Genomic DNA, 16,745 nt, shown 5'->3' on the forward strand with positions numbered 1-16,745 from the left:
GCTACATCCAACAGATACTGTGTAGCATGATGAAAAAATGGTTTGGCCTATTCAAAACTGGGGAGATGAGAGCCAGTTGTAGAACTGTGCAATGCAGTTCCTGATGCAGGTAGTATTTAGCCCTCTATTTTCTTTTGCTTTATAAATGTGCCAATAACATTACCATTCTTCTGAACAATTAAAACAAAGTCTCTGTAATTGTTGGTGCACTCTGGAAAAAATACGTTCACTATGGTCAAATGTCATCTGTGCACGTACCAGGTGTTCTTCAAGGCTGGTCTGTTGGGCCATCTAGAAGAAATGAGGGATGAGAGACTTGCAAAGATCTTAACGATGATCCAAGCAAGGGCACGTGGCAGACTGATGCGTATTGAGTTCCAGAAGATAGTGGAGCGCAGGTATGAAGTCACCCCTTTCAATCTTAGCAGATAATAGTCATTGCCATTTAATTATACGTTGAGTGAAGGCCTTTTTACAGTTCCTAAAGCCATAGCTAGTCCTGAATTAAAGGTTTAACTTACATGTTTGATAACGGTAATAACGACTGTATATTGCTGCCTGCAGCTCTGACAAAAATCAGATTTGGAAAATTTTTCACATCTCTGAAAATCAAGAACTGTGGAGAAAGTATCTTGCATATGTTAGGACCTGGAACAAGTTCCCAGTATTACTGAGAGCAGAGCCATAAAACTAACTGGGAATTTTCTCAATTCAGGATAACCATTAGAGGATTGTGTTTTCTTCCTAAAACAGGGATGCCCTTCTTGTAATTCAGTGGAATATCCGTGCATTTATGGCTGTAAAGAATTGGCCCTGGATGAAGCTTTTCTTTAAGATTAAACCTCTTCTGAAGTCTGCAGAAACTGAAAAAGAGATGGCCAATATGAAGGAAGAGTTCTTGAAACTGAAGGAGGCTCTGGAAAAATCTGAAGCCAGGAGAAAAGAACTTGAAGAAAAGCAAGTCTCTTTAGTTCAGGAAAAAAATGACTTGCTTCTACAGCTCCAAGCTGTGAGTAGGGATGTATATTTGAATGTTCATTAGATGTATTTTCAAGTTCAAAAGCTTACAGACCAGCGTGTTGATGTGATTCAACTAAAATAAGCTGTTGGTCTTGTCAGAGTCTTGCCAAAAAATTAGGGCAGATAGAAACTGCTCTGTAACATTGGGTCAGTCTCTGTGAATACAGAGTAGGTGATAATTGAGGCAATGACCACTTGTCCTCTTCCTTTCTCACCAGGAGCAAGACACTCTGGCAGATGCTGAGGAACGATGCGACTTGTTGATTAAATCCAAGATTCAGCTGGAGGCCAAAGTCAAAGAGCTGACAGAGCGGGTTGAGGATGAGGAAGAGATGAATTCTGAGCTGACTTCCAAGAAGAGAAAATTGGAAGATGAGTGCTCTGAGCTCAAGAAAGATATTGATGATCTTGAAATAACTCTTGCAAAAGTTGAGAAAGAGAAACATGCCACTGAAAATAAGGTACCTTTAGAACTTTGTCATGTTTTCAGAAGAGGTCAGGCAAGGATAACCTTTTTCACAAGAGCTACCGGTGTACCTGACAACTTTACACTGCCTGTTACAAAGGCCACACTAAAGGGTCAATATATACAGAGCCATTCAAACTTATGAGGGAAAAAGTGTTAAGTCTGAGCCTTAGTTTCTCTTTTTCAGAAGTGGGTTTTGCTCCAACACTGCTAAAGAATTGCGTCTAGTTTTGGTGTGTTTAAGCAAACAGTTTTCTGCTGAAACCATGAGTTCTTCCAGCTCTTCCTCTGAGGGCCTGCAAATGTAAAACTCATCTCTTAATTCTCCCAGAAAGAACCAGGAGCTGGATTTTGTCACAGTGAGAGTGACACTGAAAAAAAAAAAAAAACTGAATGTATTTGAAATAAAAATGTCCATAACAAGAATTGGCACTTACTGGCTCCCTTGATGACAGTTTCATTCAAAACCCCACAAGGAGTCAAGGGAAGACATCCCTTTCTTCCCACTGTCTTCCTCCATACAATTTCAGTATAGACAGTCATCTGAGCCTGTTTGTGATAATCCCTTGCTTAAGAGTCTTATAAATTAACCGTCCTCTCTTCCACAGGTCAAAAATCTGACAGAGGAAATGGCAACTCTTGATGAGAACATCAGCAAACTTACTAAGGAGAAGAAGTCTTTGCAGGAAGCTCACCAGCAAGTTCTGGATGACCTACAAGCAGAGGAGGACAAAGTCAACACACTGAGCAAAGCTAAAGTGAAACTGGAACAGCAAGTGGACGATGTAAGCTGGCTCTGCCTTCACTTTTCTGAAGGCTTGTTTTGTCTACCACTTAACAATTTTAATGTGTCTGAAATGTCACAGATCTTTGCAATGTATTCCTGTTCTTTCAGAAACAATCAAGGATTTATAAATGCAGTCCTTGTTGCACCTTGCAAAAAGTAAAATTACAGCAACACTATAAATACTTATCTGTGTAGCCACACCTCTGAAAGGAATACAGTAAAAGGGAAAATCCACACTCAGTGTGCATTTGCATTGTAACTGGCATGCAGTCAAACGGAGCTTTGCTACCAAGAGAACTATAATGCTCACGCAAACGTAAAGCATGGACTAATCCTTACACTATGTTTATTTATCCCATATGTCTACTGGCTGCTAGAAACCAAGAAAACATAAGATCAGATGCTTATACTTAAGTACTTCTGATTCAACTCTTGCTAGAGCTCTGCACAAAGATGGGTTTAGCATGCAACTGACTGTTGGAAACCATCTGTGTTGAATATATTTAACAAGTGACCTTGTACCTAAAGCTTGAGGGCTCACTTGAACAAGAGAAGAAGGTGAGGATGGATCTGGAAAGGGCAAAACGCAAACTAGAAGGGGATTTGAAGCTGACCCAAGAGAGTGTCATGGACTTGGAGAATGATAAGTTGCAGATGGAAGAAAAGCTGAAGAAGTAAGAGACTATTTCTTTTATACAAAGTAAAGCAACACAGTTACTACTGCCATGTAGAGACTTCAGGTGTGTCGTTCTGCTCTGATGCTGGCTAAATAGAATTTCCATGACAGAGAGTATATAACCAAGGAGGGAGGGGAAAATCATTGCATTGCATACAGTATGCCTGAAACATTATAGATGATTACCCTTATCATCATATTAGCAGATAAAACTGAAGGAAGCCTCTAAAAAGTTGTCCATTCTAAGTAACTATGACAGCACTGTTGAAAGACCTGGCTTGGTTAGGGATATTTTTTTCATTGAGTAAGAAAATAATATTACTTTGTATGACCAAAAGAACAAGAAATGTAATTTCACAAGTTATTGCAGAGCCTTGACTTGGCAACAACTGCTCAGAGAAGGATGTGTTTTCATGCACATGGCAATGCATGAGGATTGTTTTCATTTTTAGATGCATTAGGAGTTTTATTGAACAACTCTAAAAATTGCATAAGCCTAACTTTGTTTGAATTATGGGGAAAACTGTCACAGTGGGATTTTCCTTTCCTTGGCAGGAAAGAATTTGAAATGAGCCAGCTGAATTCCAAGATAGAAGATGAGCAAGCTATAGTAATGCAGCTGCAGAAGAAGATCAAGGAGCTTCAGGTCAGTGTGGTTCTTTCTCATCTATCTTAGGATGAGTCTCTCCAAGGCCAGGCTGGATGAGGCCCTGGGCGATCTGGTATAGTGGTAGGTGTCCCTGCCTATGGCAAGGGTTGAAACTAGGTGGTCTTTACAGTCCTTGCCAACCCAAACCATTCAGTGATTCTGTGATTTTTATGCCTTACTGAAATGCTTTGCAGAGATTTTCACAGCAAGCTGCAGCTCAGCTTTGAGACAGCAAGTGGTGTAACTCTATAGCAGCCCATGTTAATACCTTTTCCCCTTACAATGCTCTCTCCATAGTGGTTCTTTCCCAGTATCAGGACTTATGACTATAGAATGCTAGTGGTTTCAGGATAGACAGAAAGGTTTTGGTAATGTGTTTTAAGCTCTGAACAATGAACCTGAGGATGGTTGTGGGGATACTGTGGAGGATTCAGCAGTGAATAGCCATGGATTTGAAATTTAGGATAAGGGCTCAAATGCTCAGGAAAGTTTCAACAGAAATTAGAAGGCCAAAGGCGACCAGCACAGTCCAAATTAAATGTCTTGACCCAAAATATCAGCTCTGATGTTTTATAAATAAAGAACATTCAGGTAATTTGAATGTGAAGCATATTTTCATCAAAACAACTGTTTTTTTGATAAAGATTACCCCCCAATGAGTACTCATTATGCATGCAGTTTGGCACACTGCTATATTCAAAATCCTCACTCTTACAGTGGAAGTAAAGAGAACTCTTACACTCCCCTTCAACTGCAATTAGTTACTATTCCTCACTCCTACTATAAAAAAAAAACTCACACTGCTGTACTTGACCTAACTGTAAAGTACATGACAGAATACAAGGCCAGTGTACTTCAGTGTCTTGAACTAAAGCTTGTATAGCAAACTGTAGAGCTTGTAGAGCAATCTACTATGAGAAAGATGTAACTCATCATCCTTACTCTAGCTCAAGATCCAATTTATTGGCACAACTTGGGAAGTCCTTAACTGCTCTGCTTGCATCTCTGTTGTGAAGTGTGGGCTGTCAGAAGGCTTAAGTATTTGTAAGGTGCCTCAAGTTTCCCTGATAGGAATCATCATGGAGGGTAACCCAAAGGCACTCCTGTCTTTTTGATAGGCTCGTATAGAAGAACTGGAAGAGGAATTGGAAGCAGAGAGAGCTGCTCGAGCCAAGGTGGAAAAGCAGAGATCAGATTTGGCCCGAGAACTGGAGGAATTAAGTGAGCGACTTGAGGAGGCTGGGGGAGCCACTGCTGCCCAGCTGGAGATGAACAAGAAACGTGAGGCTGAGTTCCTGAAGCTGCGTCGGGACCTTGAGGAGGCCACGCTGCACTATGAAGCCACGGCTGCCACCCTGAGGAAGAAGCATGCAGACAGCGTGGCTGAGATGGGGGAGCAACTGGACAACCTCCAGCGGGTCAAGCAGAAACTGGAAAAGGAGAAAAGTGAGCTGAAGATGGAGGTGGATGATCTGTCATCCAACATGGAGCAGATGGTGAAGGGAAAAGTAAGCATCTTGAGGCTTTTCAAACCTACAGTGGTCATGTGTAGCCAAGGCTGGTCTGAAGGTTTCCTAGGACTGGGGTGTTTCACAAGGTGGTTTCCTGCGATATGGTGGTGCATGTGCGCATAGTATCACACTTTCCTCAGCTGGTGGTATAACCCTCCTTACCTTAGAGATGAGACAGTGATTGAGAGGGCCTGTCTAATACATAGTGCATCCCCCATCCCAGACATATTGGTTAATCATATATTTCAGAGCACAAAACTGTGTCACTTTAATTGTGCTCCACCAGGCTGATGATAACTGGTGTGATGTCATCCAAGGTTAGATTCCCATCCCAAGCACAGTACCTCCAGATCCTGTTCCTGGCTCACTGTTTTGAGTCATGTTAACAAGGAGCATAAAACAAAAGCTTTGTGACAGTTCTCTATTTTGACCTTCTATGGATGAGTTACCCATTTTGCTTCCTGAGCTTGGTAGCTTTCAGGGCACTCTAAAGAGTCCTTTCTGTGCAGCTGAAGAAAAGAGATTTCATTATTCTGAGTGTTAGAAGGCTGTCATCAGCCTCAATTTATGATAAATGGCAATTAAATAGAATCAGTAAAGCAGTTTTCATTGGAAGTGATATTCCCATCTAGCAATTATGATGAGGCTTATGACTGAACTTCATAGGCATGTGATTGCTTTTGAAGGTCTTGCAAAGTCTTTTTACTCTGGTGCGTTTTTTCACAATGCAATTAAGGGAAAATAAATGTGGTATGGTCTGGTGGGGAGACCCCTGACTGGGGCTGCAGACACAGGGCTCCTATTCCCTGCTTTGCTGCTGTCCTCCAAGATGCCAAAGCAGGTTTTCCTCTTTCAGTTCCAGTGTCCCTGTCTTCAAAACAGTGGCAAGACTTGGATCTGTTTTATTGAAGAGCTTTAAGAGATACTTATGAGAAGTTCACTAAGAACAAGGGATGTCATTTGTCCCTCTGTAACCTTTGCTGTTCATGAACTGTATCTTGAAAAACATTAACTACACACGCATGATGATGAGTAGGATCATTTCTTCTTGGTCACTCTTATATCTGAGCCAAATCCTAAATTCTTTATTCAAGTTCTAGGCACTCAATGTTCCTGGAAGATACATTTCGCTGTTGTTCTACTTGGTGCAAAACAGAAAAGTGGTATTTACCAGGTCAAATTTTTTCCTTAAACCAGGATACCAACAGAATGCGATTTAAGTGTTTTTTAAAGCTTATGAAGACCCAGCCTTAACCTCTGCCTTATCGCTCCTTGTATGCTGCTGCTGAAAGTGATATTTGTGTCTTTGTTATCTGACATTTCTCTGAAAGGGATGCATACACACACATACACAGATTTGGAAGGCTACAGCTTCCAAATAGTTACTTGGAAGCTACAGCTTTGTGTGTCTTTTCTCCTGCTTCCTGCTTTCTCCTTCTTAGGCAAATGCAGAAAAACTTTGTCGCACTTATGAAGATCATCTGAATGAGACAAAAACTAAACTGGATGAAATGACTCGCCTCATGAACGACCTCACTACTCAGAAGGCAAAGCTCCAGAGTGAGAACGGTATGTGTGGCACATGAGTGTTCAGCCCAAATACTGGGATTCAGTATATCAGGCGGCTACATTAAAGAGGAGTATTGTGCAGTAACACTTGTACTGGAACTGGTTGGATTAAGACTGCTGAATGGAGCTGTAGCTTTGTATCTTCCAATTTTCCTGCCTTCAGTATTTGCATAAGCTTGATAGAAGAGACCCTGCCTTGGACTGGCTTTTAAAACTAAGCTATAACCGTAGTTACCAACATGCTGTGCTACCACCTCATGAGCTGAAATGGACGTGTTGGCTAAATATCCAGTTTCATAAACAATGACATGTGCATCTATGTGCACATGTGCACAATATCCAGTTTCATAAACAATGACATGTGCAAAGCTAGAGGGAAGATGAGGAAGTTGGTGTACTGTTGTTGTCTGTGTGGATACTGCCTTCCTCAGCATAACCTCAGGCATTGCAACCTAGAAGATACTTGGATCCACTCAGACATATCCTCCAAGTGTGTGCTATGTTTTTAACTAGAGAACCATTTAATCTCAGCATCCTCATCAGTTATCACTGTTCTGCTATATTAACTTTCCATGTATTTTCAAAGACACATGTATTTCATTTTCTGTCAGTTATCTTGTTAGTTCTATGTACTCCTATAAGGCTTGAGTTTCCACCCTGTAATGGTGCCCTTCTCATGATAAATAGTTTTCCTTATGTATCCCTCTATTCTGTATGCTGGCAGTTGTGAGGATATTAGGATACTTTGGAGCCAACTGAAAAGCAGTCTGTAGAAAAGCAAAATAGTGAAGAAAACATGTAAGCAAAACCAGCTACAATTGCATGTGAAAGTAAGAATCAATCTAGCCTGATCCATGAGATGAACTAACAATCATGAATCAAAGTAATGACACTACAAATAATAACTATTTAAAAAAAAAAAAAAAGAGAGAGAGAAGAAAGTGAAGTATCTTGGTGGTTACAAGATCGAAAGACACTTCACAAAAGGTTAGCCACAGTCATTGTTAGTTCTTTTCCTCTGCAGAATTGGACAAGACAGACTTTGATTTTTGGCTCTGGCTAGGAGTGTGTCACTTCTTGTTCTTACCCTTTCTTGATCAAATTCTGTGACAGGTGAATTTGTAAGACAGCTTGAGGAGAAGGAGTCACTGATAAGTCAGCTGTCCCGGGGAAAAACATCATTTACCCAGCAGATTGAAGAACTTAGGAGACAGCTAGAAGAGGAAACCAAGGTAATGCTTTGATGTTGTCCCATTCATTGGGTTGGAAAGGGAAAAACTACTCATGTTTGTTTGTACCCTGGATAAAAGCTGAAATGACACGTAGAAGTGAGAATACTTCCTGGTAATTTTAAGGATATAAGTTCCTGCCCCTGACACAAATAAGTCAAAGGAGAAGAGTTTTGGAAAATATCTGGTGCCCATAACTGGTAAATGAAACTTATCCAATAGTATACCCAAAATCTTAAATCTTGCATCTTAAACATTTATCTGTTTCTCCAGAGGTATCCTCAGTTTTGATGGTTTGCCCAGCATGTCATCAGTAGGGATGACCTCAAGTATTTCTTGACTTGACTTGATCAGGACTGTCAAGGCCAGAGGCAAAAAAGAAACAGATTTCTGTCTCCATTTGAATTTCTAGAGTATGTTTATTTGGGTTTTTCAGTAGGTACCCATCCAATGCTTTGACCTTTCTATTTCTGCAGTCCAAAAATGCCCTGGCTCATGCCCTGCAAGCAGCCAGGCATGACTGTGATCTCTTGCGGGAGCAGTATGAGGAGGAGCAAGAAGCCAAGGCGGAGCTGCAGCGGGCTCTCTCTAAGGGAAATGCAGAAGTGGCACAGTGGAGAACAAAGTATGAGACTGATGCCATACAGAGAACTGAGGAGCTGGAAGATGCCAAGTAAGTGGGTACTATGGGTTTCATCTGCCCCTCAGCTGGAAGGACTGTAGTATCTGCATCTGCATGTCTCCAATCTGCAGGATCTTCCCCCTCTTCCAGTACATTTTCTCCATCTGGCATCTTTGTTGTATTTTTTTGGGGACCCTTCCTTTATTTCCAGGGCCTCTTCTCGCTGCTGTGACTACCAAACTCTATTTTCCCAGTCTAGTCTATGAACAAAAGGCCCAAGGCACGAACCAACTCCTTTTCAGTCGTCATCTCTTTTAGTTATAGAATTCAGTATGTGAAACTTCGACTTAGACCAGGTTTTATCAAAATTTACAATCAGCACTTACTGGTTACAGCTAGCAAATAATGGCAGGCTTCTGTTTGAGAGGTCAAAAGTTCAATTTCAAACATTCACACACATATACACGCATGCAAAAAATTATCTGCCACTTCTCAGCATTCACAATTTAGATGCTATTCTTTGCCTGTCATAGACCCTTCTCTCTAGAGGCTTGATTTCTATTTATTTTTCCTTCACACTTTCCTTTTGGAAACTGAATTATTGAGATGCTGATTTGGCATCAGTTTTTTTTCTGGATAGCATGGCAGTGGTTGCTCAGTCATTTTACTGTCCCTCCCCACCTGGCAGGAAGAAACTTGCTGCTCGCCTGCAAGAAGCTGAGGAAGCAATTGAGGCTGCCAATGCCAAGTGCTCTTCTCTGGAAAAGACAAAGCACAGGCTGCAGAATGAGCTGGAAGACATGATGATCGACCTGGAAAAGGCCAATTCAGCAGCTGCCTCCCTAGACAAGAAGCAGCGTGGGTTTGACAAGATCATCAATGACTGGAAGCAAAAGTACGAAGAGTCACAGGCTGAGCTGGAGGCTTCTCAGAAGGAGGCCCGTAGCCTCAGCACCGAGCTCTTCAAGCTGAAGAATGCCTATGAAGAGACACTGGACCACCTGGAGACACTGAAACGGGAAAACAAGAATCTCCAAGGTAGGTTTCATTCAGTCTCCATGCCTGGTGTGAGTGCCACAGCAGGGAGGACAGTTGTAGGGAAAGGCATTTCTCATCTCCTTGGAAATAGCTTTCAGGTGTGTTTAAAGATACTGACTGATGCTGGCAACAGGGGGTTTAAGTGTAGAAAATGGTGTGGCCGGAGGACTGATTAGGTCTGTGTAATCTAATGTTGCCTACAGTTTTGTTTAGAGAGATAATCCTCATTACAAAGGAGAAGAAATGCTCTTAAAAGTCTGTAGCTTTTTACTGACAGTACAATCCACACTTGATAAACCAATGGAGAAATTCACATCACTGAAAGAAAATTTCTAGTTGTCCCCAGTGCTTTTCTCATCATTCCCATCAGTGTGAGGGGCAGGGGAAGTGAGCCCAACACTGGCAGAGGTGCCAGCCTCAGGAACAAGAAAGATAGCAAAGGTGCAACAGATGAAGCCTTGATAGATAGCTCCTAGAGCAGAGCATGATGTTGCTAGCCTGCCAATCACAGATAAAACTAAACCACTTCAAAAAGCATTTATGACAAAGTCTGTGCCTTCAAGTACATTGGGTAAAAACAGCTGCTGTAAAAGGAAGCTGAACCCAAGATGTCTGATGTACAGATGAGCCTTTGAAGTAGTAGTCTGAGGCACAGATGCTGTATTCTCACTCCCTGAGTTGCGTTATGTCTGGGACATGCAGACTGAAAATAAATGCCTCCGACCTTTTTCTTGTTTCAGAGGAGATTTCTGATCTGACCAACCAGATTAGTGAAGGAAACAAGAGCCTTCATGAAATAGAAAAAATCAAGAAACAGGTTGAACAAGAAAAGTCAGAAGTTCAGCTGGCTCTGGAAGAAGCAGAGGTAAGGAAAGAGCTCAAAGCAAGAGGAAAGGGTGCCTTTGTCATGAAACTCCTTCCTTTTTGATTCTGTCAGCAACACTGTGAATGTGTTGATAGCAAGTGCTGCACCCAGTTCCCCCGGGCTTTCCTAGCCATAGCTTTCAAAAGTGACTGGTGACTTTTGGAGATTTCACCTCTAAGATCATCAAATGGAGGCCATGTGAAAGGAGGTGTGTTGTAGGTTTTTGTGTGGTTGTTTTTCCTTTTTTTTCAGAAAGCTCAGATATCCTCTGCCCATGTTCTGACAATCTAGCATGGAATATTCCAGTCTTTCAGGAAATAGAAATTGCTGGGAACCATGGCTTTACAGTATTTTATCAGATACTTCTAGTGTCTAGATTTCAATCAGCAAATTCACCACTTCCCATCTTTGAGCATAAGAAAACAAACCTCCTGATAACTTGAAATACTCTAAGGTCTTAGTGTGTTAGATACTGCTGCTTGCAGAAACAAAAAAACAAAACAAAACAAACAAAAAAAAAAAAAAAAGCAGAAGTGGTACCAGGCTCGGATATGAGATGAAAACAGGCCATCTAGAAAATCTTTGTCTCCCACAGGAGTTTGATAGACACTTAACATCACTGTGTTCGTTTATACTGTGACAAGTATGCATGTACCAAGAGGGACACCCCATCCCTGTTTCCAGAAACAAACCAACAACATGGAACAGGCTGGCTGACAATCCTGGCGATTCACTTAGAAATGTGGGTTGTCAGGTTTTTTGGAAGTTTGGTGCATGGCAGAGCTAGGAAGGGGTGTAGGTGTTGCTGGGTAGAAGTAACACAGCACAGGATTGTTAGTGAGGGCTGCATTTCATTTGAATTATTCTCTGCATAGCGTATGCTAAAGTAAACATCATGCGGTGACAGGGATCTGTTAATACCTCAAATATTGTGCAACTTCTTTTGTCTGTTACAGGACGCTTTACAGTTTGCAGGGATTTCACAGCCAACCAAGCAGGTCTGGTGATAAGAGCAGAGGAAATAGCACATCTCGCTTCCACAGCTCTGAGATGTGAAGAGTGATTACATGCTCTGTCACTGAGCTTTTCTCACACCAAAGAATACATCCAGTTCTTGGGGGATCTCAGGGGCATACTTTACTTTCCTGAACCGTGTGGAATGGCTTCCTAAAGCTCAGGGAAATTATTGGCTAATGAAAGTAAAGTGATGATGTATCTCATTTTAATTGTGAAAGTAATGGCTTAATGCTGACTTCCTCCCTCCCTTGTGAGTTTGGGTTTCTGGCAGTCACCGCTGGTAATGTGGTACTTCTGTGTGCTGTTAACGTGGGGTGGTTCCTTGGCATGAAACCTGCATCTGAGTGACCTGCAGCTGCTGCACAGTGTCCACGGATTAGCAAGGATTTTGAACAGCTTTGCCATCAGAAACCCCATTCTGTTTCCATCATCTCTTAAGGGAAACACAGCTAAGCCAGTGCAATTTTACCCTTCTGAGAGCATTTCCAAAATACGTGGTGTTCCTTCTGCTTTCCTTCCCTGTTTGAGAGCAGCACTGAGTTGCAATGGCAAGACCTGGGAGTCTGAGGCCCTGTTAGATAACTGCAGGCTGCTCTCAGTGCAGTTTTTGACCTCCATACATGAGAGATGATGTAAGAACGAAGATGTCAGGATAAACCTGCCTTGTTCCATAGCTTCCTTCATGTTAACTGCAAAAAGGGGACAGAGTAGTTTTGTATTTTCATATAGAGCCGATGTCTGCTATTTCTTTCCTTAAAGTCATTTGGCATAACAAGATTGTATCCCCGAGAGGCTTTCAACACTCTATGATTTGGAGAAGTCCTTATGAGCTAGAAGGAGTGTGGACCCCTTCAACTTTCCAACACCAGTCTGGCTTTAGCCTCTCCTTATTGCTTGCAAGCCCATGAATTTCCAGAGAGTGTCTGTATTGGGGTGCCAGGGGAATGCATTTGTTGGTATCAAAACCATACAGGCAAGGCATAATGTATCTTTTTGTGAGCCATGGACTATTTGACAATTTGTACTCTGAGGAGCTTGCTGCTCAATTTTCCAGCTGCCAGCTTGCATTAGAAAGCAGATAAATGTGTTGTTTTGCTCATGTCCTTGCTTATAGAGAGGGGCAGGGAAGGAACTCTGCTACTGGGAACAGTGAGAAAAGCATGAAGGGATCATCTGTGCAATTGCAAGCTCTTGGTGCTTTCTGTTTCAGGGAGCTTTGGAGCATGAAGAAAGTAAGACCCTTCGTTTTCAGCTTGAACTTTCTCAGCTTAAGGCTGATTTTGAAAGGAAACTTACAGAAAAGGATGAAGAAATGGAAAATATGAGGTACCGTGTAGAGACAAATAATTTTTAAATTCTTATTTTTAAGGGGAAAATCTCAAAAGATCAGAAATATTCTCAAGACCCAAGCCAGTCAAACAAAACACACGTAAACAAACCAGCAAAAGCTGATACTCACTATCAGGAACTAAGGCAGCTCTGGGTATTTGCCAAAGGGTAATCCTACTACCTTTCTTTACTTTACTAGTCCTACCTACTACCTCTACTTGCTTACAGCATGGAGCCAAGCACGTCTAGCTAGTCTGCTGCCTCCTCCCCATCCCCTAGGATGAGTGCCTCCCAAGGGGGGAACCACAGGCAAAATCAGTGGTGCTCACACTGGTGTGTGCTAAAGGCAATCTTTACCTCTGCATTCAGTCAATTTATGCAGTCATGGCTACACTGATTGTGGGAGGATGTGAGGAGCTTGCAGTTACCTGTACATCATTTGGGTAACCCCTGAGACTTGCAGAGGTACGGGAAGTGTCAATATAGAAGGAAAGGAGTTTGCAGGTGAAAGGGATGAACAGGAAAAACGGAAAGCAATTAGATGGCAGAGGGATGATGTGTTTTGTCGCTCCCCTCCTCCCTGCAGCACAAACTCTAGTCTGCAGAGGTACACTGATCCTGGGTAAGATTTTTAGCAATGTGTGTGCAGTCCTTCAGGAAACTCTGGTCTTGAACCACTTCGTGCTGTAGTGTTATTAGTCCAAGAAGCACATCATTATTTGCTAGAAGGGTAAAGGCCAGGGAAAGGGGAGGCCAAAGGTCCACTTTGGCTAGAACAGATACAAGCATTAACATGTTAATTGCTTCAGAAAAACAAACAAGATTTTGGTGCTTTCAGAGGCTATTTTCTGATGTTCTGCAGATGTCTGGATTATGGAAATCCCAACAGGCTATTCTAATTAGTGTTTCTGCCTCAGCCTCATGCATGTTTTGCTTCTAGACTGCTTAGACTGCTCAGCAGGCAAGCTGTGGTGTCTCCTGGGAATGCAGGGCACAGTTCAGTGTCTTGCCTAAGCAATAACACCCTCAAGGTTTTCCTTGTTGACTTGGTGATTTCCCAGAAATCCTATGCAATCAGCAAAGCTCGGCTGGCAGTGAGAAGAAAATTCACTGTGTGAGTCATATTTGGTGTTTTGAGTTTCTTTCTGGTTTCAGGAAGGCAAAACCTGTTCTACTGGACTCAGAGCCTAGAATTGCAGGTGTTTTTTTTTTGTTGTTGTTGTTGTTTTCTAAGCCTCTCTGTTGAGATTGTTAGAGGAAAATAATGTACCTGTCTCTGTTTTGCTATCTCTTACATAGACAGACATAAATGGCCTTTCACATGGGGAGCAGCCTGTTAATTACAGTGGGCTCAATCTCTTCTAATTGTAGATGTCTGTAACGCAGATTTCTGTTCTTGAAGTACTCCTGTCATAATTGAGCATAAGAAATGTACGTTTCAACATCTACTTCAAGATGTGATAAATTGGATCTTGCCAGTGTCATTTACTATATACAGGGTGCCTAGAATGATTGGCTTGAACATAGCTACCTACCATCAGTTTGATTAATTTCATTTATTAATGCCTTCATAAAAAGGCTGAGATGTAAAGCAACCAAGTAAATGATTTGGTAAATACCTTGGTAAGTGACAGCTAAGCTTGAAATGCTTCTTGCCAGGTTCAAAGCTGTACTTGCTTGAGCTCATGAGAGATTTAAGGGAAATCCTTGCTGTAATATTGCCAAAGGAAATGAGGGAGATTAATACTACAGGTTATTGCAGATCAGGAGTTAGCTGAGGGTGTGAAACCCAGCAGACAGGTAGATGGCAATGAGGCACTAGAAACCCATGCTATGTATGTCATTCAGGAATGTACTGCTGATTCTAGCAATGAGACACCTGTTGAAGTACTGTTGCATGTAGTTCTGTGTTCCTTCCCAGAGATTAAAATGAGTCCATTCACTCTAAATGACCCTTCTACATTATTCCAAAACCAGGAGAAATCAGCAACGCGCCATAGATTCACTGCAGTCCACCCTTGATTCTGAAGCCCGGAGCAGAAATGAGGCCATTCGGCTGAAGAAGAAGATGGAAGGGGACCTCAATGAAATGGAAATCCAGCTCAGCCATGCCAACAGGCATGCTGCAGAAGCAACGAAGTCAACACGTGTCCTGCAAACACAAATAAAGGTACTGAGAGCTCTCAGTCCCAGGCTGGGTTTCATAGCACACAGCAAAACAGTGCTGGTGATTAAGAGAAGCTACTCTCAGGGACATGTGGGAAAAGCCCTTAGTGATCACTTCTGACACGAGAGAACACTGAACTGTGGATCTCTTCCAAGACTTGCATACAAGTGGGATGAGATCCAGGTGTAAAACCCCTGCTGGCTACAGTTTCCCGTTGGGGCAGAAAGTTACAGCATGAGGTACTGAAAATCTGATTTTCATGTGGGCTTGCAAGGCCTTTAAAAGTGGAGAGCGCGTCAGTTAGCCAGAGTACAGATTGTGTGTGTATATTCAGCTTTCTAATGTGCTTCAACGTAAGTAATTTTTGTTGTTGTAGTTTAAAGAGCCTTGCTAAGAGACCTTTCAAGTCATCGCCTGCCTCATCTCTCTCCCATGCTATGAAGCTGCTTCTGCCTCGGGCAGAAGCACGAGTTCTGACAGATTGCAGATCAGGTTTTTCCCTCTTTGCATCACATACCACAAAAGCTATTCAGATTACGGTCTGGAGGAAGCCTTTCTCAAATAAAGAAGCACTGAGCTTCTAGAGGTGGCCCTCTCATGTAAGCGCAATGGCTCAAAATGCATTTGGACTGGTTAAAAACCTGTCTGCTTTGTTATAGGAACTTCAGGTGCAGCTGGATGACTCCGGGCATGTGAATGAAGATCTGAAGGAACAGCTGGCAGTCTCTGACAGGAGGAACAATCTTCTCCAGTCGGAGCTGGACGAGCTGAGGGCTTTGCTGGACCAGACTGAACGGGCAAGGAAGCTGGCAGAGCATGAGCTGCTGGAAGCCACCGAACGTGTGAACCTGCTGCATACTCAGGTTGGCTTCTTCTGGGTTAAACAGCCTTGCCTGTAAAGCCCTGACGCTGTTTGTCCATTGCTGTCATAAGGCAGACACACTCCTTGCCCACCTTCAAGGTAGAAAATGGTAGAGGAAATAAGTCACTCTGCAGGAATGCCACCTCGTTACTGTCAGGTTAGCTGGAACTGATGACTCAACCAACTGCATTAAACAGTTCACAGAAAATATAAGGATGGGAGATAACCAGAATAAATTTTATTTCTTACTTTCTTTGGTGCTATATAAACCCAGCTTCCTGATTTCATTAGGCTGTGGCTGGGATAGGGAGGCATTTATTTGGAAAAGCAGCAGTGTCTGAACAAGGTGCTGTTATTATTTAGCAAAGCAAAGTTCAATGCCTCATGAGCACTAGGTGCATTGTGCACGGCAGCAAAGCATGCTCTGCCACATCAGGTCTTTGTTAAGAGAGCCCTTTGGACTTGGTCACAATGGGCACCGCAGTTTTAACAGGGTTGTGGAGGCATATATCCTGAGTCCCCAGCACTTTTGCTGCAAAACCCAATCTTCTCTTCACCAAACAACCAACATTCAGAAGGAGATGAAAATGAGCTGCAGGCTGGCAATATTTTGTAATATTCAACACGTGTGATACTTCAACAGTCTGACGTGGGACTTTTGTTTTAATCACCTTATTGACTAACTGATAACAGATCATTACTTTTCCAAGATGAACTGCTTTATTCATTCTTCTGTTTCAGCCTCTTGCTTATTATTTTACCTGAATTGAAATCTGAACATTTACGTTATTGAAAGTATTTGTAATATTTCCTCAGTCTGAAGCTAAGCTACATAGTAAAGGCCAACCCTTACCCCATACGTGGACCTCCCTCCCTAAATATTGCTCTGTGTAATCCAGGGGCTGCAAAAAACATTAAGCCTTCATGTGTTATGGTAT

General features: G+C 42.2%; 1 protein-coding gene across 2 annotated transcripts in view; it reads left to right on the forward strand.

Moving 5' to 3' along the window:
* The window catches only part of MYH15 (myosin heavy chain 15), a 67,178-nt gene that overhangs the window by 26,383 nt on the left and 24,050 nt on the right, over positions 1 to 16,745 (forward strand). For both annotated transcript variants that reach the window (XM_068693808.1, XM_068693799.1), the window contains exons 23-37: positions 262 to 398; positions 754 to 1,009; positions 1,239 to 1,481; positions 2,095 to 2,271; positions 2,802 to 2,947; positions 3,505 to 3,595; positions 4,717 to 5,106; positions 6,552 to 6,678; positions 7,792 to 7,910; positions 8,384 to 8,580; positions 9,218 to 9,567; positions 10,308 to 10,432; positions 12,660 to 12,775; positions 14,756 to 14,948; positions 15,605 to 15,808. In XM_068693808.1, coding sequence (XP_068549909.1) covers positions 262 to 398; positions 754 to 1,009; positions 1,239 to 1,481; positions 2,095 to 2,271; positions 2,802 to 2,947; positions 3,505 to 3,595; positions 4,717 to 5,106; positions 6,552 to 6,678; positions 7,792 to 7,910; positions 8,384 to 8,580; positions 9,218 to 9,567; positions 10,308 to 10,432; positions 12,660 to 12,775; positions 14,756 to 14,948; positions 15,605 to 15,808 — 2,871 coding nt within the window. The remainder of the gene's footprint in view (positions 1 to 261; positions 399 to 753; positions 1,010 to 1,238; positions 1,482 to 2,094; positions 2,272 to 2,801; positions 2,948 to 3,504; positions 3,596 to 4,716; positions 5,107 to 6,551; positions 6,679 to 7,791; positions 7,911 to 8,383; positions 8,581 to 9,217; positions 9,568 to 10,307; positions 10,433 to 12,659; positions 12,776 to 14,755; positions 14,949 to 15,604; positions 15,809 to 16,745) is intronic.

Source organism: Anas acuta, chromosome 1 (assembly GCF_963932015.1).
Source record: "Anas acuta chromosome 1, bAnaAcu1.1, whole genome shotgun sequence".
Classification (NCBI taxonomy): domain Eukaryota; kingdom Metazoa; phylum Chordata; class Aves; order Anseriformes; family Anatidae; genus Anas; species Anas acuta.